A 25,574-nucleotide genomic window follows, 5' to 3' on the forward strand; every position below is an offset into this window, starting at 1 on the left:
GACAGACAGAGAGAGAGACAGACAGAGGGACAGAGGGACAGACAGACAGAGAGGGAGAGAGAGAGAGAGAGAAAGAGAGAGAGAGGGTGGCAATAGCCAGCATTTACGTAGCAATTGAAGACTGGCAAAGCGCTTACCATAACCCCTCCCTGGAGGCTCCCGAGAACCTGGGGGTGAGCGCCACGGTGCCCGTCTCTCAGTCAGGATCAGGCTGGAGAGCCGGCCTGCCCAGGGTTACGCAGCCGGTAAGTGTCTGAAGCTTTTCCAGGGCCCAGCACTGGTCGCTGCTGCTCCTGAATCAAACCAGAAGATGAAGGGCGGCACCAAAATGAGGCAGCCAGGTTTTCCCTGAAAAACGCTATTGTGATCATACACGTTTTAATTGTTAAAGCCTGTGCTCAGTAAATAACAGCCGCCTTTATGTCAGGCTGCCATGTACAATGACTTTACAGACATCCCACTGGACCCTTGCCTGCAGAGCCGATTACGGTCAGATTATTGTCACCATTTTGCAGATAAGGAAACTGAGTCTGAAACCTCCAAAAGGGCAGGGATTCCCCAGAGACGCTGCGTCCCATGGCCCGTCTGCAGATGAAGTCCGAGAACGCCGAAGGTCTCACGGTGAGCTCTGTGGCCATTGCAGAGACGGGCCTCCTGATCTGCACAAAAGGGATCCTGTGACTGGTCCCCCGGCCCAAGGAGGTCTCCATCACCATGGCAACAAACCAAAACGTGAAGGGGGGGGGGGACCAGGAGGAGCTGAAGGAATCACAATTTGGGGGAGGGTTCAAGACTTCCCCGTTACATTGTGGGGGGTAAGACAAGCAGGCGAAGTGACTTGTTTGGGTCCCTCAGCTAGCCAGTGTCTGGGTCTGGGGCTCTCCCGGTCACCTTGTCACTGGTGGTGAATGGAACGTGTCCGAGCTGGCCCAGCTCTGTCCTGGGCAGGGATCGCCTCTGAAAGCCCCGGCCTGGCCCGTTTGCCCATGGTCACAGAACCTCTTCATTTCTGGAGAATCAGAATGGAGACGACTCAAGGTCAGGGCCCCACCCCAGAGACTTGTGACCCGCAGAGGAGGCGAACCCAACCCGCGAGTCCCAGGGACAAAACTCAGCACTCTGAGGGCCACACCGGACGCCAAAAACGGCCTGTGCCTCAAAGCCGTGGGCGAGATGCCCCACGGAGGGCTCAGCCCACAATGGTGCCCACGGGAGAGCGGGGGCACCGGGGGGAGGGGCGACAGAGTCAGTGAGCTCTCGATCCCTCGAACACTGACGTGAAGGTCCATTCTTGGGTTCTGTACCCCGGTCACTCCGGGAGGTCCCAGACCCTGCCCTCCAGGCTGCCCAAGCCATAGCTCAACACTGGCAGAGCCCGGTGCACAGATGCGAGCTGAATTGGAGGCTGTTTGGAAGGTTCCTTTTGCTGCTCTGGATCTGTTCCGAGGAAGGAAAGCCTGGTGTTGTGCTGGTGCCATGAGAACATTTGTGCCAGTCGTCTCAAGTGACTGGAGACAGTGTCTAAGCGTTGGCATCCACTGGGTCAGTGCCATCTGTGCAGTCTGATAAACTACTGTGGGCTCTGCTGGGCATGTGGGTGCAGGAGGGCACATGCACCCTAGGGCACATTCCCACCAGCAGCGGGCTCCCCCTGCCTGGGCTAAAGGAGAGAGGGAGGAAGGGAGGAAGGGAGAGAAGAAGGGAGGGAGGGAGGAAGGGAGGAAAGAAGAGAGGAAGGGAGGAAGGGAGGAAGAAAGGAAGGAAGGAAGGAAGGAAGGGAAGGAGGGAGGAAGGGAGGAAGGAAGAGAAGGAGGAAGGAAGGAAGAAAAGAAGGGAGGAAGGAAGGAAGGGAGGGAAGGGAAGGAAGGGAGGGGAGCGAAAGGAAATCATGGGCTAGTGAAAATTAAAATATTAATTTTTTATGTAAAATCTCTCCTTTGATGTAGAAGTAGCTTTTCTGCATCTCAGGGATTTATTCCAGGAGCAGAGCCATGTGATTAACAACCAGGGAATCATCAAACAAAATGATGTCTATGGTCCTACTTTCACTGATTCAGGTGAATATTAAGAAGCGTATCCTTCCCACACGCACAAAAACGTGGCCAGAAACTGGAAACTGAGGGGACGCCATCCGTGGGGACCTGCTGACTAAACTGTGGTATGGGAATGTTATGGAATATTATTGTTGGGTAGGAAATGAGCAGCAGCAGGTCTGGAGAGACTTGTGTGAACTGATGCTGAGGGAAATGAGCAGGACACAGGAACAAGATTATATGAGGATCCGTTCTGACGGACGGGGGTCTCCAACAGTGAGTTATGAGGCGGATCCCAATAGTCTGGTGATGGAGAGAGAACGTGGGAACCGTGTGCCCACCCACAGCATCTCACTCTCTGTTGTCTGCTTGCGTTTTGTTTTCTCTCAGGTTTATTTTTCCTTCTTGATCCGATTTTCCTCGAGCAGCAAGAGAACTGTCCAAATATGCCGACATGTTGGGTTTAACATATTTAGCCCGTGTGGGACTGTGGAAGTCTCGGGGAGGGGCGGGGGGGAGGAGGGGGAAAGTTGGAACAGAAGGGTTTGCAAGGGTCAGTGCTGAACAATCACCCCTGCATCTGTTCTATAAAGAGCTTTAATAAAATGTTTAAAATTAAGTTGTTTTAAATAAGGCCTGTCACGTGTCAGGGGCGCGGTTGGGATCGGAACTGCGACTGCTCCTCTTTCTGTAAAACGCCATTTATTCGCTGTCACGCTTCATTCATCCACCAGTCCCTCCCTCAGGGTCACCCAACAGTGACGGGGACGCCCCGTTTCCGGGCTCGGGACAGGGTGCAGGCCCGCGGGCGCTAGGGGGCGCCGGGCTCAGGAAGCCCCTGCAACCACAGCCAGTAGGATTTGAAGTCGGGAAGACGGGCGACCCTGACTCTGGGCCCTGCAGCCGCCCCCGGGGGCTTTATGACCACCACCTCCCAACCACCAAAGGACGCTCGGGCACTGAAAGGGCGACTCGGGGCCCCGCGGAGGCCGTTGTGCAGGTCTGGGGCTCCTTGTCCCCCTTCCGGGGGTCCCCTCTGTGACCCTACAGAAGCAGAGCCAGGGGCCGGGAGACGGCGCAGCCCGACCCCCTGCGTCCTGTGGGTGAGAAAACTGAGGTCCTAGCGAGGTAACGAGAGCTCCAAGAGCCCCGGGCGGGGAGCGCCCGAGCCCAGATCCGAACCCTGGGGCTCCGATCCAGGCTCCTCCCACCCCGCAGGCCCCGGAGCCAAACTGGGAGGGGCCGCAGCGAGAGGCGGGGCCACCGAGCCAGCCCACGGGCTCCCGAGCTGCTGGTTAAACCGCCGCGGGGGGAGGGGCCCGACAGTGGGGAGAGCCGGTCGGGGGCGGGAGCCCCGAGTTCTGATCCAGCCCCCGACACTTCCCAGCTGTGGCCCGGGGCAAGTCACTGAATCCCATCGGCCTCAGCAGAAGCAAACCCAGGAGGAGCCGTCGGGAGGTCCCGGATAGAGGCGGCGGTCCCCAGGGCGCCGGCATCACGGGGAGGTCCCGGATGGAGGCGGCGGTCCCCAGGGCGCCGGCATCACGGGGAGGTCCCGGATGGAGGGGGCGGTCCCCAGGGCGCCGGCATCACGGGGAGGTCCCGGATGGAGGCGGCGGCGGTCCCCAGGGCGCCGGCATCACGGGGAGGTCCCGGATGGAGGGGGCGGTCCCCAGGGCGCCGGCATCACCGGGAGGTCCCGGATGGAGGCGGCGGTCCCCAGGGCGCCGGCATCACGGGGAGCCCGCGGGCAGCGTCTTGTAGGGGTTCAGGATGCCCTTGGGGTCCAGCATGCCCTTGAGGCGCCGCATGAGCAGGACGGCGGCGGGGGGCTTGCTGTAGCTGATGAAGTCCTTCTTCTTGAAGCCCAGGCCGTGCTCGGCGCTCACGCTGCCGCGGTGCCGCGCCGTCCACTCGTACACGTAGGGCTCGATGGCCGCCAGGAGCGCGGCGCTGTAGGACGCGGCCGTCACGTTCAAGTGCAGGTTGCCGTCTCCTGGCGGGAGAGAGCACAGCGGGGTCAGGGGCGGGCGTCCGGCCAAGGAGAGCCCGGGGGGACGGGGCAGCAGCCAGTCCTGTCGGCGCGAGGAGGAGACCCTGCGCAAGTCTGCCCACAGAACCCCGCGGGCCCGGGGCTGCCCCCAACGCTCCCTGAGAGCCCCGTCCTTAACCAGGACGGCGCAAGGCCGGCCCCCAAAGCCGAGAACCCAAAGGAGGGCCCCGTTCCGCTCAAGGCCAGTCCCCGGCAGCTCCAGTCTGGGAAGGAGGCTGGGCGAAGAGGCGAGCCCCAGGAGGCACCTCCCCCCGCGGGGAGCCCCACGCAGCCCCTTCCCACGCGGGGAGCCCCACGCAGTCCCTGCCCCCGCGGGGAACCCCACGCAGCCCCTGCCCCCGCGGGGAACCCCACGCAGCCCCTGCCCCCGCGGGGAGCCCCACGCAGCCCCTGCCCCCGCGGGGAGCCCCACGCAGCCCCTCCCCCCGCGGGGTGCCCCACGCAGCCCCTCCCCGCGGGGAGCCCCACGCAGCCCCTGCCCCCGCGGGGAGCCCCACGCAGCCCCTGCCCCCGCGGGGAGCCCCACGCAGCCCCTTCCCATGGGGAGCCCCACGCAGCCCCTCCCCACGCGGGGAGCCCCACACAGTCCCTGCCCCCGCGGGGAGCCCCACGCAGCCGCCCCTCCTCCCCTGCCCCAAGTTCTCAGGGTCTCAGGGTTTTCTTCTTCCATAAAATAGGAATAAGTGACACATCCCACGCAGGCCTAGGCCGTGGCGCTCTGGGAAAGTCGTAAACTCCGAGTGCACGGGGCCCTTCCATTTGTTCTCTCCATGGACACTGAGGTTCCCCGGCCCCTGCCGGAGTCTGGGCCAGCCCCGGCCCCTCAGCTGTGGGGAGGCCACCGGGGCCTCTACAGAACAAACAGGCCCCAGGCCCCGACCCCCTCCCAGCAACGGGCCAGAGACACACCCTCCCCGCAGCTGCCCTGCTGGCCAGTGGGCTTGGAGAGCCAATCCCCGAGGACTCCGACACTCGCCCGGGGCTGCCCCCTCTCCGAGACCACAAGCAAGGAGGACATGGGCCCTCAGCGCCCCCTGCCCGCCCAGGCAGCCCCTTCCCACAGGGGAGCCCCAGGCAGCCCCTTCCCACAGGGGAGCCCCAGGCAGCCCCTTCCCACAGGGGAGCCCCAGGCAGCCCCTTCCCACAGGGGAGCTCCAGGCAGCCCCTTCTCCCGCTGGACTCCAGCACAGACTGTAAGAGAAAGCAGCCTGATCCGGACCGCGAGGCTGCTGGGGGGCCTGGGGGCAGGGGGACACCATGGGACAGACAGGGCAGCAGGAGCCCGAGCCCAGGCCCGCCTCTCCCTGTGCCAGTGGCCATCCCGGCTCAGAGCCCTGTCCTTGGTGCTGACGGCCCAGCCCCGGCCTGTCCTCAGGGACCTGGGAACATCATCCTCAGGATCTAGGCCCCAGTTCCCTGGGCTCCCGGGCCAGGCCCACCCGCTCTGAGCCCCTTCAGTCTGCCGCCTTCTAAGGCCCACAGTGGGGTGGCTGGCACCAGGAGCATCAGGACCCTCCCTCAGCCTCACTCTTGATGTTCCCTCCCCCTTCCCTCTCATGAGCTACAAGGGCAGGGCAGGGTCCTCCCCAATACCCGCTACCTCCATTAGCCCCCAGTTCTTCCCACTGGGAAGAACTGGGTCCTGGGGCAGCGCTGCCCAGGAGTCCTCTGGGAGAAGGCGCTCCCAGACTTTGCCCACTGCTCCCACTAGGGCACGGTGCGCCCACGAGAGCGCTCCCAAAGGGGCTCCCTGCCCCCCACCGGTCACTCTGACTTCCCCCCCCCCGATTCATCCTCCTTCACAAGGGCCGGCTCCCACAATTCCTCCCCCCCAAGGAGCCAGCCCTCGGGGTGCCCTCCTCTCTGTTACCGGCCTGTGGTCTCAACGGCTTGGGGACGCCCCTAAGTAAATGCTGACTGGCAGCTGTCTACAAGTTATCACCAATGACGGCCAAAACGGGACCTGGGCAGAACTTGAACCCAGATCTCCCTGATCCTCAGGCCAGCTTCCATCCACCGTCTCGCTGGGGACCCTCTCTATGCTTTGACTCCCAAGGCTCCATCCGGCCTGAGTTCTCTCCCCAGCTCCAGTCTCAAGTCTCCCCTTTCTGCTGGGCGCCAGCCCTGGAACGCCATCACACCTCCAGCGGACCGCCGCCAAAGCGGGGCTCGTCACCTTCCCCCCAAGTCTGCCCCTGCTGCCCTGCTTCTGCTGCCCTCCCTAGCCTCCCTCCTAGCCAGCTGCTCCCAGCCCCGCTGATGGTGCCCCCGGCACCCCCCGCTCTCAAGGTCCGACAGGCTCCAGGCCAGGCTCCCCAAGCTGGGGGGTCGCCCCCTCCGAGCCGTCCGCTCACAGCTGCCAGAATCAGCTTCCCAAGCTATGGTCTGACCGGGACCCCTTCTCAGCTGAACCAGACACAAACCCCTGCGGGCGGTTCCAGGCCCTTCCCGACTGCGCCCGGCTCTCGGCAGGCCCTCTCAGGGGACCCTCCTCTCCAGCCCCACCATGTCCCGGCCGAGCCGCCATCCCACTGCTCCTTAAAGGGGCATCCCGGGCCCTCTCTCCCCAAGCTCTTCCCCTGCCTGGGGTGCAGGCCTTCCGGTGCCCCTCCGCCCCAGCTGACGCTGCATCCCCCGGGCGCAGGGACCGCCTCGGGTTTGCATTTCCGACAACCAGTGACGGAGCTCTGCACGTGGCGGGCACATAGTGGGCATCTAGACTGGATCCTGTAAAAGATAACCTGGAGGGGGAGGCGGCTGAGTGGGAAGGGGGTGGACTCTGGGCAGCAGGAGGGCCCTGGGTTCGGCCCACTTCTTCTAGCCGGACTGGGAGCTCCAGGACCAGCCACGTAACTGGGCAGTGCCCTCTGCCCTTCTCCGACCATGATGGCAGAGCAGAGCCAACCAAGCCCCTCGACTAATCAGCGTATTGGACAATTGTTCCAAGCAAAGCAAACAAAGTCCCCGAGGCACAGAGAAGTTCCCTTAACCTGAAAAGACGGGCCCTTGGCCACCTCATTTAAGCCCATCTCAAGGATGAAGAAGACCACAAAGTGGTCTTGCGGTCTGGGGCAAGGGCCGATCAGCGGACTTTGCCGGCCATGGCTCACCGAGGTGTCCGTAGCCCACCACGCTCTTGGCGCTCTGGCCCAGGCGGCTCCGGATGTCGAGCACGAGGTCGTACAGCTTCTCCACGGGGAGCGAGATGTCGTATTTGTAGACGTAGCCGTCGCAGCTCAGGGCCTCTGTGATCCTCTCCCTCAGGGCCCACAGCATCTAGCAGGCAGGGGGTCAGGGGAAATAAAAACAGTTACTCGGGGCAGCTCCAGGGGAAAGGGCAGCGGGCTTCTCTCTAACCTCCCAGGCCCACAGAGCAGCGCACCCACCACCTTATTTAATCCTCAGAACAGCCTGCTAAGGTGGGAGCTATTATTGTCCCAAATTTGGGCCGAACTGGGTTAAGTGACTTAGTTAGGATCACATGGATATTGAGAAGAGCTATTTTTCTTCCAAATTCACACATTATAGTAAATCCTAGAAGATACCGCACTAACGTTACTTTACAAAGACATAATGGAATACGCTTGCAGGCAGTTCTAGAGCTCTACACAAATCGAGCCTTTTTATGTTGCCTTGGATTTTAGATAAGCTGCAGAAACTGATGCTTTAAAGGGACCCTGACATACAAACTTGCATGAAGTTTTCTAGAATGAAAAATCATTCTGTAATCTCTTTATGAAAAAAGAACGGTGATTTATTAACATGAATAGGCTTTTTCAGACTGGTTCCCACCAAAAAAGGACAGAGTTCAAATAAAGTTCATCCTTAGCTAAAAATTTAAAAATCTACCCACAAAATCAAGAAAATTCAGAGACTGGGGCAGCTGGGTGGCACAATGGGCAGAGTACCAGCCCTGAAGTCAGGAGGACCCGAGTTCAAATCTGGTCTCAGACATTTAACAATTCCTTTATGTGTGACCCTGGGCAAGTCACTTAGCCCCAATTGCCTCAGCAAAGAAAAGAAAAGAAAACTCAGAGACTAATGAAATATTATTCTCTATCACAACATTTAAGAGAAGAAAAACACAACTATTAAGCACCAAGAGAGGACGTGCAACACAATGGATAAGCAGCCTCTGTGGGTTTTTTGTTTTTAAAAAAAAGAAAAGTCCTAAAAAAAATTTTTAATTTTTTTTTAAAAAGCAAACAAACAAAAAAGCCCTGGGTTCAAGCTGGACCTTTGACCCTGCCATGGGATCCTGGGCATGTCCCTTGATCTCTCAGTGCCCCCAGTGAATGCCCAAAGACTCTAAGATTCAGTCGGGTTGCCCCAAGTTCCATGACACCAAAGAAAGCCCGACAGGTTGGCCCCAAAGAAGAAAACAACCCCTCAAACTCCATCTGTTCACCGCCGAACACCCACGAGCCGGTTCTTTGGGTGCCCGAGGCACGCTATGGGAACCTAAGAAGGGAGGCCTCCCAAGCCTACGGCCCAGAATCACCTTTATTTTCGTGTTGTCCGTGGCCACGGTGCCGTCCGTTACCAGGCCGGAGTCCATGACCCGCTCCAGAAAGTTATTCAGTTTTTCCTCGTCGTGCCCGGCGTCAGAGCCCGAAGTCTCAATGAGAACATAGAAGGGATTTTCTGCAAGCCACAAAACGAGCACACGCTGAAGCAGCCGTTGGAGGGAATCCAACAGTAATTTAAAATCAATTCCCGAAAGCCCCGCGTGGCTCTGCTTGGCTCCTCTGCTTCCGACATCATCGCTCCCGGGGCTCCTCCGGAGGAAAGCTCTGCCACCGTTCAATCAAATTCAAGTATCTGTGGACCAGGCTGCCCGGCAGGCCTCCGACTACGGCCTGGCCGCCGCGGGATCGGGCCGCGCCCAGCTGGGACAGCTCCCGGCTCTCCGGAGGCGGCCCCCAAAGCTGGGCCTCAGATCCAAAGTGGGTGGGCAGGAGCCACTGGAGAAACCTCCATTCCCCTTCCCCTCCTAGCCCCAGTGCGCGGGCCAGCTTCCCTCCTCTCAGAAACAAGCTTTTACGTGTTTTCTCTGACTTTCCCCGGCTGCTACATCCTATGGACTCCCCCGAAATCTTGGGCTCACTCGCCAACTCCTCCTTCACAAGTCACTGATAGATAGCCCTTGTACCTCCCCTCCCCCCGAGGAACTGGCTTCTTCCAGGATGAGGAAAGCCAAGAAAGAAGCAATGGATGACCCTGCCCCAAGCTGACCTTGACCCATCCACCTCCACCCTTTGGGCCCAGTGCTGAAGCCACCTGAGTGGGCCATCCCCGGGGGGATTTAGCAGCCGGCCATCAGCGCCCCTGCCACAGACCTGCGCCGCCTTCTTCCCCACAGAGAGCTCGCCTCCCGCCCCCGAGTGACAGAAGGGCAGCCCCGGAAGCCACAGCCGTACCTCTGACCGGGCTGGACAGCCGGAGGTGGCTCTCGACCAGCTGCATGCACTTGTCGTCCATGAACTCAAAGGCGGACAGAATCTCCCCCAGCATCCCCTTGCAGGTGCTGAAGGTCTGCAGAACTTCGGAGAAACCCGGACAACCTTTCCAGGGAAGGCCAGAGCGTTAGAACGAGGCTCGCAGACCATCCTCTGCAGCAGCTCCGGCCAAAAATGGGAGGTGCTCCCCGTGCTCCCTCTAGAGACCCGCAACGCCCTAACAAATATAAGCAGGGGGAGACGGAGCGCTCCCCCTCCCCCCCTCGGGCCTGCAGCCTCTCGGGAAGAAAAACAAGCAAGAGCCAGGCAGAGGACGGACGCACGGGGATCTCTCCACTTTCTCCCAAAGCTCAGGGTTCACCTGAGAGGATTCCCAACAGGGAACCCCGCGGGGGATGACAGCGAGGAATTCTGAGGGCAAAGCTGGGTTTTCAGAGAGAGCCGGCCGCCAGGAGGCGCCTCATGGGTTCAGTGGAGGAGCGACTCCTGCTCAGTCCCAAGGAGCTGGCACCGAGGGCTGCCTCCCCTGCCACATCAGGTCCCCCGCCAGGGCCTGTGCCCCGGCCGCACCGCTGGTCTGGACAGCCCAGACCGAGGGCACAAGTGGGGGGAATGCTCCCATCCATGATGGTGCTCCCATCCACAACGGTGCTCCCATCCACAACGGTGCTCCCATCCACGACGGTGCTCCCCAGAGTCAGTCAGTCAGGAGACAAGGCTCAGCTCAGGGACACCTCCCCCTGACAGGTGCCCCTGGGACTCTGCCCCTGACACCTTACCTAGGAACGCCACATTCACCGCCTTGGGCTTCTGGGGGCACAGAATGGAGACAGCCGTGATTATGCCCAGGGTGCCCTCGGAGCCTATGAAGAGCTGCTTGAGGTCATAGCCAGTGTTGTCCTTCCGCAGGGACGTCAGGCAGTCCAGGACGAGGCCGTCGGCCAGCACCTGGGGGGGAGGGGGATTTCAGAGGCTGCCGCCGTTCCAGGGGGGCTGCGAGGGCCGAGGGACGGGCCAGGGAGGGGCACTCGGGCCTCCAGCAGCCGTGGGCAGGGGGCAAAGGCCCAAGTGTCCTGCCCTCCAAGCTCCGAGCCTCAGCTCAGCGTGGTGAAGGCAGAGTTTGCATGAGCTAGCCAGCCAGGGTGGCACGCGCGCACACACACTCACACACTCTCACTCACTCACACACACTCACACTCATATTCACACACACAGAGTCTCACACACACTCACATATACACACACGCGCACACTTACACACACACACTCACATATTCACACACACAGAGTCTCACACACACTCACACTCACATATTCACACACACAGAGTCTCACACACACTCACATATACACACACATGCACACTTACACACACACACTCACATATTCACACACACAGAGTCTCACACACACTCACATATACACACACGCGCACACTTACACTCACACACACTCACACATACACAACAAACACATGACCAAATGCTCCGGCCAGCGGAGAGCTTCCGTCCCTTCTCAGACAGGCTCGAGCCGCAGGGACCTCCGCAGGGGAGGGGCCTGTGCTTTGGCCGGACACTGGCAGACGCTGCACCCTGGGACCCCAAGCTCCCCGCTCAGGGAAGGCCCGACTTCTCACCACTTCCAGGCCCAGGACGGTCCCTCGCAGAGAGCCGTATCTCAGGAGCCTGAGGCCGCCCGCGTTGGTGGCCACGTTCCCCCCGATGTGGCAGCTGCCCTTGGCCCCCAGATCCAGGGGCATGATGAAGTCCCGCTCCTCCACGTACTGGCTCAGCTGCTCCAGGACACAGCCCGCCTGGCAGACCAGAATCCCTGAAAGCACCAGAGTCATGTTATGGCCGCAGCCTCCGCTGGAGCGGGGGAAGGGGGGGGGAGGGACACCCGCAGCCACCTCAGTTCCTCAGGGAGAATCTGAGCCTCCCAACCCCATCAGGGCCGGGGGCATCCTTCCTCCCTCTGCCAGGACTGGACAGACTGGCAGTGGGAGCAACTGGCTCCCATGCGGGGAGGGGAAAGGAGGAAGGAAGGAAGGAGAAAAGGAAAAAAGAGGGAGGGGTGGCAGAACCTGCCGGGAGAATGACGGGTGCCCAAATGGCTTTTGTTACAGACTGGGAAACCGAGGCTCCCCCAGATGGCTGTTGGCAGAGCCAGAGCCAAGCTCCCTCTCAGTCTGGAGTCCCCGGAGGTTCCCCCCCAGCTCCTGGGCAGCCCGGGAGCCCCTGACAGAGCCCCCCTCACCAGACACGGTGTTGAAGCTGAGGACTTGATTCATGAGGGCCGTGGAGAGCACAATCTCGTCAAAGACAGGCACGCTGCCCCCCACCATCCCGGTGTTCCCCCCCTGAGGGTTGACCGCCAGGTTCCTCTGGTTGCAGTATCTGAAAGAGGGACAAAGTGGTGGCCCAGGGAACCACGGAGATGGTTACTGGGGGGGAGGGTCTCTTCCTTCTCGTGCCCTGGCCCGAGGCACCGGGGCTGGGCACAGACAAGACCAAGCGCCTCTTCACCGGCCCGAGGACTCCAGAGGGCTCGCCAGGCCCTTCTCTGGGGCTAAGGGAGTGTGCCGGTGCTGTAAGATGGCCCCATGGACCCAGCCCACGGTCCGAGTTCAAATCCCACCTCAGATGGGGTTCCTTCTTAATCCTAGATTCCCCCCAAGGGCAAGCACAGAGCTCTGTAACACAGCATCTGCTTAATAAATGCCCGTTGGATTTTTAATAAAACATTGCGTGTCCATACAGAGAATCACACGTACACACATGCATATACACGCATGCATATAATTCAACAAAAACCAATGGTGCCCCTTTCAGTACCGAGCGATAGTTTGTGTTTCTCTCTTATAAAATAAAAACGTTTTCCTTCTCTTTTCTTTTGATTCCCTTTTCTTCTTCCATGCTTTTGTCCATTCTGACTTAAAATCCATTAGCACTTTCTTTAGGTGTCTCTTTCTGACTAAAGAACGGGCATTGACAGGGATGCTGAGGCGCATTAGCAGGGTGAGAAAAAGCTAATAAAAACTTGGGTAAAAAAGGCAAAGCAAAAGAGATGGATAAAAATAAGAGTACTCTCCTTCCCCCCTTCTCCCCTCCCCTTCCAGCTTCCTCTGGTCTGTTGCCTTCCTCCATTAGATTGAGGGCGGGGAGAGCGTTGCTTTTTTCCTACTTGTATCCCCAAGGCTCGGCTCAGTGCCAGGCCCACAGCGGGCACGCAACCCTTTCCCAAGTTACCTGAGTATCTGGGAGACCTCCGATGTTGTCTTGGGCTTCAGCAGCACCTTACTGCAACCTGTCCCGAAACCCAAAATGGACAAGTCAGCGCAAGGGCTTTAAATAAGCAAAAACATAAAGACCATAAAAAGATATTCCTCGTTACTTGGTAACTCAAACATTTCTACTTGGATCCAGGCTGGGTTTTGCCTAAAAATGGAAAGGATGATAATGAAGATAAAAGAAAACTTATCCATCACAAGTTACAACTCCAATCATGGTACACTTTTAGGTTTACAAAGGTTCTTCACACCGTCACCAAGAGGACTCTGGGATGCTGTTTATGTTGTTATTTACTCAGTAACGAACACTAAAGCTCTGCCACATCCCAATGCACTGAGCGCGGATGGCAGGCTTGTCTTCCTGGCCAAAACCAGAGCTCCTTGTAGCAGAGTCAGACCACAAGGGGTTTTAGGAAAGAATATCAGTGGAGAACTGTGAAACTGTTAGAAAGCCCATCGCAAATAATAAGAGAAATGTGCATTACAAACCACTCTGATGTTTCATTAGACACCCAGAAAACTGGAAAAATGACAAGCCAGAGGCATTATGGGAGGAGCTGCGGAAAGACAGGCACACTCATTCACTGTTGGTAGAACTGGGAATTGGGTTGTTGGGCAAGAAAAAACAGTAAATTGCTTGTCACTGTTGATTCCGAAAGTCCACTACTGAGCATATTGCCCAAGAAGGTCAAAGAGAAAAAAGACCTGGATACCTCAAAATATTCAGAGCAGCACTTGCTGTGGTAGAAAAAAAAAAGAAATTAAAATAGTTGGTGATTGACTGGGAAACAACTGAACAAACTGTGGTATATGAACGTAATAGAATATTATTACATGTCATAAATAACATAAATGGAAACATGAGGAAAAATAGATGAACTGATTCAAAGGAAAATAAATAGAAGAGGAAAACTGTATATTACAACAGAATAAAGGAAAAAGGAAGGAAGGAGGGAAGGAGGCAGGAGAGAAGAAAAGAAAGCAAGAGAAAAAAGGGAAGGAAGGAAGGAAGAACACTATGACCAAGTTTGGATCTGAGAAAATAGATCTCCTTCCTCTCCTTACAAGGGTGCAGGACTATGATGTAGAATACTGCATAAGCTGTCCAATCTGATGTATTGTTTACTTTTTTCATCTTTATCACAAGGGATGGCTTATAGGAAGGGGAAAGACCTATTCAGAAATGAAGATTATATTAAACAAGGTATCAGTAAAGAGGTAAAAAGGCAGCAATAATGACAGGATTCCGGGGAAAGATGACAAATTATGATTTGTCTTTTTTTAAAAGAATTCTAAGTTCATATATAAGGTTAAATGAGAATCTACATTGCCTCAAATAGTTTATCAAGGAAAATCTAACTGCACCCTGGGAAATAAGGCGCCACATTGAATCTGGAGAAGCCTTAATTAAAAGTCCAAATGGCAATTCTTCCAAGAGTATTCAGGGTTCCAACTTCACCAAGTGAAGTTGATGGATGTTGAACAAGAGATACTGAACCCTCCACATGCTCCCTAAGCGGGGTCGCTCTCCAGATGCTGCACCAGGAACCCGATGGGCTGGAGCCCTGAATCTGCCAGATCCAGCGGGCCTCTGGTCAGATCACCGCCCTCCCTCCATAGGTCTCTTCTTCAGTCTCAGAGTCAGCCTCCTGTAGCTCATCCTAAGGCCCTTATGAACCTGATTAAAATTGAGCACACCATTTTCTGCCGTTCCTAACAGATACAATGCACTGTGATTGGTTCTGGGAAGACAAAAATAAATGAATAAATACGCCCTCCAGAAGTGGGCATCCCTTAGCGGAGGTGTGATCTGTAAAAAGCTAAGTACAATACAAGGGACCAAAAGTGCTCTGGAACAGAAATATCAGACCAGAGCAGAAGCCGAGGTCGCTAAACCCACCGAAGGGGGCAAGCTGACTCAGAAAACCACAAAATCAGCGCGTTTCATTCGTATTCTTACTGATTTTATCCAATCTTTCCCAATGATGAAATGGTGGTTCAGGCTGTATCTGGCCAGCAGTGTGGCTGGGCTGCACCAGCCTGGGGGTGTGGGTTTGACACCTCTTCCCTAGGAACACTTGAGAGAGAAAACTTTCACTTGGGAGGAATCAGGGAATTCTTCATGGAAGCAGCAGCACCTGAGCTGGCCCCTAAAGGAAAAAAAGAAATTCAACTGGTGTCATTGAGGGTGGCAGGTGTTCCAGATGTGGGGAATAGCCTGGGTAAACACACAGAAGTGGGAGATGATTGGATCTAATTTGGAAAAGGAAAAAAACAACTAAAAAAATCCTAGTTTTATTTAACTCGAACTTGAAAAGTGTGAAGGAAAGTATGATGCGATGGGGCCTCGAACAGCAGCCCAATAGCAGCTTGGGGGAGGCTTTAAGTGCCTGACTGGGACACCTGTTATTTATATTCTATGTAACAGGGAACTCTGGAATATTCTTGAGAAGGGATCTCCGGTTAAATGCACAGATTGAACTTGTGTCAGGAAAATGATCTCGCCCAGTAATGATCCTCATTCAAATTTCTTACGATTTTTTAAATTAAGAGTCACTTCTAGAAGAAAGATGATAAGTTTTATGTTGCCAAATACTCCTGATAACAGCCAAGGGCCTGATGGGAGCAAAATGAATTCTTAGGCGGCAATTAAAAGTCTTCAGTTGCCAGAAGACAGCAAAAGTTGTTCTCATGGTGGAGAGGGAGGCCCAGTGAAACTCAGAGATCGATCCATCTCTATCTGAGCATCCCGAGGGACTGCAAGAATCAAACTGGACAGAGAGAGATAAACAGAGACACAGAGATGCAGAGACAGAGACAGAGACAAAGAGAAGGAAAAATAGAAAGAAAGATAGAGGCACAGAAAGGAGACAGAGAGAAACAGAGTTAGAGAGGAGATACAGAGAGAGAAAGAAAGACAGAAACAGAAAGACACAGAGACAAAGACAGAAACAGAGACAAAGAGAAAAACAGACAGAGACAGAAACAAAGAGAGACAGAAAGAGAAACAGAGACAGAAACAAAGAGAAAGAGAGACAGAGAGGAGAGACAGAAACAGAGAGAAAGAGAAACAGAGACAGAGGAGGGGAGGGAGGAAAGGAAGGATAGAGGGAAACGGGGAAGAAAACTATAGTAAAACATTTCATTCAAAGGCAGCTAGATGGCACAGTTGATACAGTGAGCTCTGGGCAAGTCACTTAACCCTGTCTGCCTCAGTTCCTCGTGTGTAAAATGAGTTGGAGGGAAAATGGCCAACCAGCCCAGTATCTTTGCCAAGAAAATCCCAAAACAGTTCACAAAGAGCTGGACGTGACTGAAACAACTGAACAATAACAACAATACATTTTATTCAACAAAAAAATAGAAGGGAGAGAAGGGGGGAGAGGGAATGAGGAGGAGAGAGTAGTCTCAAGCAAAATAACCCCAAGAACGCACAAAAATATTTATACTCCTTTGGTGGAGGCAAAAAGTGGCAATCTGAGGGGGGCCCACAAAGTGGGGAACGACCGAACCAGGTACAGCACGTATTTATGATGGAATATGATCGTGCTCAACTTCTGTCAACATCGTGACCCACCAGGCCCTCCGAGTACTACTAAGGAAGCAATTCCACCTCCTGGTAGAAAGGGAAGGACTCGGAGGGCAGAATGAGAGAAACAGTTTTCAGGACAGGGCGCCCCTGGGGGCCAACGCAGATATGTGTTTGAATCGACTAAGTCCACTTGTAATGTTGCTTGGGTTTCCTTGTGTTCTCAATTTAAGGGGAAGGTGAGAAGGAGAATCTTTGCCGATTAGAACAAAATTATTGTTAATTTTTTTAAGTTAAAAAAACAGAACGCAATGTACTTGGGGACAGGTACACTTGGGCGGTTCTTTGGATCTCCAGCCCTTGACACAAAGTGGGGCCACAGAGTAAATGCTAATAAATTCATTAACTAAGTGATTGAATAATCCTCCAAGTAGATAAGGAAAGTAGACTGCTTTCCTTATCTAGATGAGAAAACAGAGGCTCAGATAGAATGACAGACCAACCATCGAGAGAGCAATCTGGATCTGTGCCCAAAGGGCCATCAAACTGGGCACACCCTTTGATTCAGCAGTGTCACTACTGATCTACATCCCAAGGAAACCATAAAGGAGGGAAAGATGTGGTGCCAAAGTTCGCTTTTGATGTCCTGACCTAGTTTCCCCATTGTCCTATTTCGTTATCCTTTCTCAGGCTATAACCTTTCCCTCTTAATGTTTGATGAGATAAAAGTCTATCTCAGTTGCTCTGCCCCAAAACCCCAGGCTATAATCATTCCCTATTAAATGGTTGATGAGATGAAGGTTTTATATCTTTAGGTTATAGACATTCCTTCTTAATGTTTGACGGGATAAAGGTTTATCCATTTTAGACATCATTAGAATATCAGTAACCTCCCTCCATTGTGTCATCCTAGGGAGCTCCCCCCCCTCCCCCATTAGGTTATCCTCACCGAGGTACCTCCCTCATTATGTCATTGTTCTTGTTATCCTATAAAAAGCTTGCCCTCGAATACTTAAGGGCTGTCTCCTCCTGCCCTGGGACCAAACATGGATCCATTGATCCCAGTATCTCTCTCCATTTAATAAACTATAGAATTGGTCTCTAATCTCTGTCTTGCTCAATTTCTCCAGCATTACAAAGGGAGCCACGTGTGCAAAAATGTTTGTAGCAGCAATTTTTGTGGCGGCAAAGAATTGGAAAATGAGCAGATGCCCATCGATTGGGGCAGGGCCGAATGAGCTGTGAGATAATGGAATATTATTGTTCTGTAAAAATGATGAGCAAGCTGATTATAGAAAGGCCTGGAAAGTTTTACACAAACTGATGCTGAGAGAAACAAGCAGAAGCAGGAATACATTGTAATAATAGCAAGACTGTGTGAGGATCAATGTGAAAGACTTGGTTCTTCTCAGTGGCTCGTGGAACAAGGCAATCCCAATAGACTTTGGGCAGAAAACGCCATCTGTAGCCAGAAAAAGAACTAAGGAGACTGAATGTGTAAATCAAGACATACTATGGTCACTTCTTTTTTCTGTTTGTTTGTTTTTTTTCTCTCCCATGGTTTTTCCCTTTTGCTCTGATTTTTCTCTCCCAACAGGATTCATGAAACAATACTGGCAGGGACTGGTCCCATTGTAAAAGCTCTTAGCAATGAATGTAGTGCCAATTAAAAAGAAGAAAGAAAGAAAGAGTGACAGACACAGAAGCCTTCCCCTAGGGCACCTCCCCCCAGAGTCAGTTCTAGAACCCCAGGGCAAGGATTTCTTCCACTACTCCTAAATCCCTGAGTCTCCAAAGCTCCACATAAAAATAAGAGGTCTCTCTAGGTAATGTTTTAAAAGGAAATAGAAAACTGGGCTTATACCCCAAAGAGATACTAAAGAAGGAAAAGGGACCTGTATGCGCCAAAATGTTTATGGCAGCCCTGTTTGTAGTGGCTAGAAGCTGGAAAATGAATGGATGCCCATCCATTGGAGAATGGTTGAGTAAATTGTGATATAGGAACGTTATGGAATATTATTGTTCTGTAAGGAATGACCAGCGGGATGAATATAGAGAGGCTTGGAGAGACTTACAGGAACTGATGCTAAGTGAAATGAACAGAACCAGGAGATCATTATATACCTCAACAACGATACTGTATGAGGATGTATTCTGATGGAAGTGGATTTCTTTGACAAAGAGAAAATCTAACTCAGTTTCAATTGATCAAGGATGGACAGAAGCAGCTACACCCAGAGAAAGAACACTGGGAAATGAATGACTGTTTGCATTTTTGTTTTTCTTCCCGGGTTATTTCTATCTTCTGAAGCCAATTCTCCCTGTGCAACAAGATAACTGTTCGGTTCTGCACATAGATATTGTATCTAGGATATACATATTTAACATGTATAAGTCTGCTTGCCATCTGGGGGAGGGGGTGGAGGGAGAGAGGGGAAAAGTAGAAACAGAATTGAGTGCAAGGGATAATGCTGTAAAAAAATTACCCTGGCATGGGCTCTGTCAATAAAAAGTTATAATTATTAAAAAAAAAAAAAAAAAAAAAGAAGAAGAAAGAAAAGAAAAGAAATAGAAAGGGGCAGGAGAATGATCCTAGATTCTCTGTCACTAAAAATGAGAAACTGGGGGGGTGGGGGTGGGAGACAGAGGGGGAATAGGGATGGGGATGGGGGATCCTAGGAGCTAAGGGAAAATAGTGAAGGTTAATCCTAGGGAGACATGGGGCCAAACAGAAATCACTCAGGTGCAGAGTGACAGACACACTTAGTTTATTTCACACAGTAACTATTGTAAAGGATAAGAATGAAAATAACTAATATTCTTTCAGGCTTCATGGTTTGCTAAGCATTATTATCTTATATGCTAAAGAACCAAATCCAGGGGTATAGACCCAGTACCTTCCAAATTCATTTCTCCTCCAAAACACACACACTCATACGCACACTTGCACACACTCTCACACACATTCACACTCGCACACGCTCACACACACTTACACTCACAGACACACTCTCACATATACTCACACACTCACACACACACACTCACACTCATCTGCCCTAGAAAAGAGATGCTCTTTCTATCTCAAGACTTTCCCTTCATTTCCTTTCCACAGACAAATGCATAGAGATTCCAAAAAGAGAAGGGGCTCCTTTTATATTTAGCACTAGTAACTGTCCTTTTCAAGCAAAATCTCCAATCATTAAGTCAACCATTTTTCGAAACTATTCAACTATAATTTAGATAAATTAGACTAAAAGGTCTGTCTTTCTTTTCAGCAGAAGTTTTTTTCCAGAAATATTTGCCTTTTAAAAATACCCACAACCCCAATTAGAATTAGAAAAATACTAAATCTGACTAGGGAAGGGATTGATTCTTTATGAGGATTTTTTTATACATTTTGTTTTTTGCTTCATTTTATTCTAATAAGGATCGACAGTTGGGTAATAGTCTTTTTATCCTTTTTTGTTATATTAAAATGTGGTTTGATGTTTAAAAAAAAATACCCACAGCCTCTGCAGGTTGCATCCACACAAACCTGCAGCTACAGTGATCCACGTGCCCTGTAACTGCTACTTGCCCTGCCCAGCTGATGACTTAGGACATACATTCGTACAGAGGCAGCTGGGCGGCCCAGTGGAGAGAGCCCCAGGCCTAGAATCAAGAAGATTTGAATTCAAATCCAGCCTCAGACACTTCCTAGCTGGGTGACCCTGGGCGGCTCAATTTATCCTGTTTGCCTCAGTTTCCTCATCTGTAAAATGAGCTGGAGAAGGAAATGGCCAAGCCCTCCGGTATCTTTGCCAAGAAAACCCCATATGGATACAATGAAATGACTGGCAGGTTGTGCAACAAAAGACAACTGTTGTTGTTATTGTTAAGTTGTTTCTCAGTCACGTCCAACTCTTTATGACCCCATTTGGATTTCCCCGAGAGAGTGGTTGGCCATTTTCTTCTCCACTCATTTTACAGACGGGGAAACTGAGGCAGGCAAGGCTCAGGACATAACTAGTAAGTGTCGGAGGCTGGACTTGAAGTCAGGAAGGTGAGGCTTCCTGGTTCTAAGCCCTGGGCACCTCGCTGCCCCTCACTCGCCTCCCAGCGGCTTCTTGCCAGGCTGACCTTCACAAGGTTCTGTCTCCCTGGGGTGTAAGCCATAAGTGACTTCCAGAGGCTTTCCTCCGCCTGCCAAGCCCACGCCAGAGCCCTTCCCAAAGGAGCAGGACACTGACCTCGGACCATTTTGAGCCAGTCCACGTTCACGGCCTGCAGCTCATGAGGATCGGTGCTGACTCTGCCAGGAAGAACGCGCTCAAAGAAGGCGAGGTCCTGCTCGGACACCTCCGCGAAGGGCAGCCTCTGGACGGCGTAGCGGTCGCGGGTCAGCATCACCTCCTGGGCGCTGGCCGGGGTCACGCGGAAATCCCGCCGCTGGAAGACTCCAAAGCCGCCGGCTCCACAGGCTTTCTCGACCTTCCTCGCCCAAAGGGTGGGGGGCCCGGCCGTTCCCACCAGCGCTGGCTTGTGGCCATTCATCCGCCATCCCATAAAGAGCCTCAAACGCCAAACAGGAGGCCAAGGGAAAAGGCGAGGGACTGTCATGGTGGCTCTGCAATGCAAGGGAAGAGCATCAGCTGCTTGCTGAAGAGTCCTGAGCAGCCCACACTCACTCACAGAAAGCAAAAATCCTGGCTGAGGCGCTTCAGGGAGCCTCGTGAGATGTGGGGACCCATGAGTGTTCTAGCTCCCAAAACGCCCCACAGCCACCAGGTGACCATCCTAACCGGCACTGACCGCACCCCATCCCTGCCCAAAAATCCTCCACAGCTCCCCGCTCCCTCGGGGTGAAGAACAAAATCCCCTTTTCAAGCCCTTCCCAACGGGCCCTCCCTGGCCTCTGGGCTGCTCTTCCCAGAAGGCTCTTACAGGACACCCACATCTCCCCATCATGGGCTCTCCCTGTGCTCCCCGGTTCTCCCTCCTCACTGCCTGCCGGCCAACAGTCCAACCCTTCCTCCTCCAGGAAGTCTTCCCTGCCGCTCCCACTCCCCCAATGCCGTCTGTCTGAGACTGCCTTCCATCAGCTCCATAAAGATCTTGCATGTCCATAGCGGTTTGTGCACATCTCCACCCTGAGAGGCCAGACCCTATGTTTCCCTTTGTTTGCGCCAGTGTCCGCAATACTGTAGGTGCTTAATAAGTGACCGATTGTTGCCAGTTTCCCTTTCTTTGCACCATAGTGTCCACAATGCCATAGGTGCTTAATAGGTGAACGATTGTTACTCGTTTCCCTTTCTTTGCATCATAGTGTCCACAATGCCGTAGGTGCTTAATAAGTGATCGATTGTTGCCCGTTTCCCTTTCTTTGCACCATAGTGTCCACAATGCTGTAGGTGCATAATAAGTGACCGATTGTTGCTCGTTTCCCTTTCTTTGCACCATAGTGTCCACAATGCCGTAGGTGCTTAATAAGTGACCGATTGTTGCTCGTTTCCCTTTCTTTGCACCACAGTGTCCACAATGCCGTAGGTGCTTAATAAGTGAACGATTGTTGCCCATTTCCCTTTCTTTGCATCATAGTGTCCACAATGCCGTAGGTGCTTAATAAGTGAACGATTGTTGCCCATTTCCCTTTCTTTGCATCATAGTGTCCACAATGCCGTAGGTGCTTAATAAGTGAACGATTGTTGCCCATTTCCCTTTCTTTGCATCATAGTGCCCACAATGCCGTAGGTGCTTAATAAGTGACCGATTGTTGCCCGTTTCCCTTTCTTTGCGCCACAGTGTCCGCAATACTGTAGGTGCTTAATAAGTGACCGATTGTTGCCCATTTCCCTTTCTTTGCACCATAGTGTCTGCAGCACTGTAGGTGCATAATAAGTGGCCGATTGTTACCTGACCTAAAGGACTGTTGAGGCTCCAATGAGAATGCATGGGCAATGCTTGGAAAGCCTGACGGGCTACAGAAATGCTGGTGGTTGTTTCTGTCATCATTATTATTATCTTCATCATCCCATAGTAACTGGGCACTGGGATTGGGCATTAGGAAGGGATAACAACATTATTGATCAGAGAAATGCAAATTAAGATAACTCTGAGATACCACAACATACCTGTCAGATTGGCTGAAATGACAGGAAAAGAAAATGATGAATGTTGGAAGGGATGCAGGAAAACCGGGACACTGATACATTGTTGTTGGAATTGTGAATTGATTCAACCATTGTAGAGAGCAGTTTGGAACTATGCTCAAAGGGCTATCAAACTGTGCATACTCTTTGATCCAGCAGTTTTTCTACTGGGCTTATACCACAGAGATACTAAAGAAGGGAAAGTGTGGTGTTCTCTTCTTAGAGGCCTATCTCTCCTTGGCTCCAAGAGCTCTTCCGCTAATCTTTTACCTCTGCCAACTTCGGCTTCTCTTCTTCCAAATGTCACCAGCATCAAGGTGAAAGTTGGAGTGAATCTGTCTTGCCTCCGAGAGTGGGCTTCTGTGCTTCTGTGTCAGGCCCTGAGAGCTTCTTGCTTATAAGCTCTACACTGACCACAAACCAATCGTTATATCACTGGGAAACCATTATTTGTTGTAGGATTAAATCAATGCTAAACTTGATTTAAACATTGTCTCCTCAATTCCACTTCGCACCTTGTTTCAAGTTCTGGCCCATAACAAATCAATCATACTGAACCAGGCTAAATTAGATAACCATTGTCTCTATCAATTCTAATGACAACACTTTGTAAGGATCCCAACAGGAAAGAGACTTGTATGTGTAAGAATGTTTGTGGCTGCCCTCTTTGTAATCACCAGAAACTGGAAATTGAATAAATGCCCATCAATTGGAGAATGGCTGGGTAAATTGTGGGATAGGAATGTTATGGAATATTATTGTTCTGTAAGAAATGACCAGCAGGATGAATACAGAGAGGACTGGCGAGACTTACATGAACTGATGCTGAGTGAAATGAGCAGAACCAGGAGATCATTACATACCTCAACAACGATACTGTATGAGGATCAATGTCCAGGTCACACAGGCCAAAGATGTTGGAAAGTTTTCATAAATTTTTTTTTTCAATCCAAGGATATTTGCCTTCTCTTCTTCCCCTCACTGAGAGAAAACAAACAAAAAACTCCACGTAACAAAGGAGTATACTAAAGCAAAACAAATTCCTCCATTGGCCATGTTCAAAAGAAGTGACTCTAATAGCCAATGACCATAGTAATCTAGTGTTTCATAAACCCCAAGACCCCATCTTCTGGGATAAGAACCCCCTATTTGGGGTATGGAGGAAACCGGGCATTGACCAACACTTCACACTCTATATCCAGATAAGCTCAAGACGGGTTCGTGATTGTAGTCGTAAAGACCTGGGGGAAAGGCAGATGCCCATCCAGTGGGGGATGGCTGAACCAGCAGTGGTCTATGAAGGTAATGGAATCTTACTGGTCTGTAAGAAATGATGAGGAAGCTGACAACAGAAAGGCCTGGAAAGATTTACACGAACTGATGCGGAGAGAAACAAGCAGAAGCAGGAAAACGTTGTATACAATAACAGCAGAATGGGCGGTGATCAACTCTGAAGGGTTTGATTCTTTTCCCTTTTGCTCTGATTTTTCTCTCCCAGCATGATTCATAAAGCAAGGTTTGTTAAAATAAATAAACAAAAATGAAACAAACCAAAAAGAACCGTGGCTTAGAGATAAGGGGGGATACTAGAAGCAAAGTAGGAGAACAAGGCCCGGTCTGCCTCTCAGGTCTGTGGAGAAGGAAAGGATTTACGGCCGAAGAACGAGAGAAAATTGTGGAATATAAAACTGATCATTTCGATTCTATTAAATTAAAAAGGTTTTATACAAACAAAAAAGGTGTCGCTCTGGGGTGGCCAGGAGGCAGGGTGGCCAAAGACTGAGGGCTTTTACATCATCATTAAGGCACAAATGGCTCTGCTGGTTCTGCTCACTCCTCTCCACCTCAGTTCATCCCGCCCCTGACAGCAGTCTTCCATCCCCGATTCCAGGGGTCCCCCAGCTGCCCTTGGTCACCACACGCGCGGCTGCTTTTCTCTCCCGGGGCACAGACCCACCTGCCCACCCTTCCCGGAGTAGCGCGGGCGTCGCTCTGCCGTTGTCACTCTCCTTTCCGGTCAACCCCGCCAAACTGACGGGCAGAGAGAGGTCCTAGCTTGCATTTCTCTGCAGTTTTTTCCATTTTGCTGCTAACAGCCTGGGAGTTTTCCTCTGAAAAGCGCCATCAGGGGACAAGAGGGACATTGAACCCAGAGCCCGAGGGGAAGAGGAGCCTTCCCCCCTCCTCACCCCGCTCGGGCACTGGGTAGGGGGCGGGGGCATAAAGAGGCAGGAGGGGAGCTGGAGGCGGCGCAGGGAGCTCGGAGCCCCGCCGGGAGGGGCTCCAGGGGCGGCCGGAAGCGGACCCCTTCGCGCGCCTGCGCCGTCCCTCCCCACCCCGGCCAAGGCCGTTACCTGGGCTCAGGACGCAGGGCTGCCGGCACTGCGGGGTCCAGAACTCGCTGGAAAAGCAGGAGCGTCCGAGGCGGGCGGCCCGGAGCCTGCGCAGTTCTCAGCCTTTGGTCGGCCCGCCCCCAGCCCCGCCCCGCTAGAGCGGCCTCGGCCCTGCCCCCCACGTGGTCTCCCTCCAGGCTCCGCCCTTGCCCCGCCCCTCCCACCAGAACGGACTCTAGCCCCGCTTCCTCCTCCCCCCACCTTGTCTCCCTCCAGACTCTGCCCTTGCCCCGCCCGCCCGGCCCTTCCACCCCGGGGACTGGAGGCCCGACCGCTGCGCGCAGGCTTCGTGCCTTTGGGGACGATCCTAGCCGGGAGAGACTGTCAGCGGCAGGAGGGCAGAGCCCGCTCCGCCGGGCTCGCTCTTGCCCCGGTGTCCTGCCCCCGGTGTCCGGCCCCCGCTCCGCCCGGCTCGCTCTTGCCCCGGTGTCCGGCCCCGGCTCCGCCGGGCTCGCTCTTGCCCCGGTGTCCGGCCCCGGCTCCGCCCGGCTCGCTCTTGCCCCGGTGTCCGGCCCCGGCTCCGCCCGGCTCGCTCTTGCCCCGGTGTCCGGCCCCCGGTGTCCGGCCCCCGCTCCGCCCGGCTCGCTCTTGCCCCGGTGTCCGGCCCCCGCTCCGCCCGGCTCGCTCTTGCCCCGGTGTCCGGCCCCGGCTCCGCCCGGCTCGCTCATGCCCCGGTGTCCGGCCGGG

At 53.4% G+C, this 25,574-nt stretch overlaps 1 protein-coding gene across 5 annotated transcripts; it reads right to left on the reverse strand.

Annotated features, from left to right (window-relative positions):
- Nucleotides 1-2,614: 2,614 nt before the first annotated feature.
- D2HGDH (D-2-hydroxyglutarate dehydrogenase) lies at nucleotides 2,615-24,945 on the reverse strand. Of its 5 annotated transcripts, XM_051991670.1 has the most exons (12): nucleotides 24,849-24,939; nucleotides 24,452-24,605; nucleotides 23,358-23,475; nucleotides 20,596-20,972; nucleotides 12,794-12,851; nucleotides 11,802-11,941; nucleotides 11,182-11,375; nucleotides 10,325-10,493; nucleotides 9,507-9,650; nucleotides 8,588-8,730; nucleotides 7,197-7,362; nucleotides 2,615-4,029 (listed from the first exon to the last, which is right to left on the reverse strand). In XM_051991670.1, exons 4-12 carry the CDS (start codon nucleotides 20,963-20,965, stop codon nucleotides 3,767-3,769), a joined length of 1,647 nt encoding a protein of 548 aa, XP_051847630.1. In that variant the 5' UTR covers nucleotides 20,966-20,972; nucleotides 23,358-23,475; nucleotides 24,452-24,605; nucleotides 24,849-24,939; the 3' UTR covers nucleotides 2,615-3,766. The 5 variants fall into 5 exon arrangements, with proteins under 5 accessions (XP_051847630.1, XP_051847632.1, XP_051847629.1 ...); XM_051991672.1 differs by lacking the exon at nucleotides 24,452-24,605 and having other exon boundaries at nucleotides 24,849-24,945; XM_051991669.1 differs by lacking the exon at nucleotides 24,849-24,939 and having other exon boundaries at nucleotides 24,452-24,842.
- Between the last annotated feature and the right edge of the window lie 629 nt (nucleotides 24,946-25,574).

Source organism: Antechinus flavipes, chromosome 3 (genome assembly GCF_016432865.1).
Source record: "Antechinus flavipes isolate AdamAnt ecotype Samford, QLD, Australia chromosome 3, AdamAnt_v2, whole genome shotgun sequence".
NCBI lineage: Eukaryota > Metazoa > Chordata > Mammalia > Dasyuromorphia > Dasyuridae > Antechinus > Antechinus flavipes.

Coding starts and splice junctions, on each gene's coding strand:
- D2HGDH (XM_051991672.1), bottom strand. CDS start 20,965: ATGACAGTCCCTCGCCTTTTCCCTTGGCCTCCTGTTTGGCGTTTGAGG. Junction 11,942..12,793: donor GAGGTCTCCCAGATACTCAG/GTAACTTGGGAA, acceptor TCCCTCTTTCAG/ATACTGCAACCAGAGGAACC. Junction 10,494..11,181: donor CCGTCCTGGGCCTGGAAGTG/GTGAGAAGTCGG, acceptor CCTCCCCCCCAG/GTGCTGGCCGACGGCCTCGT.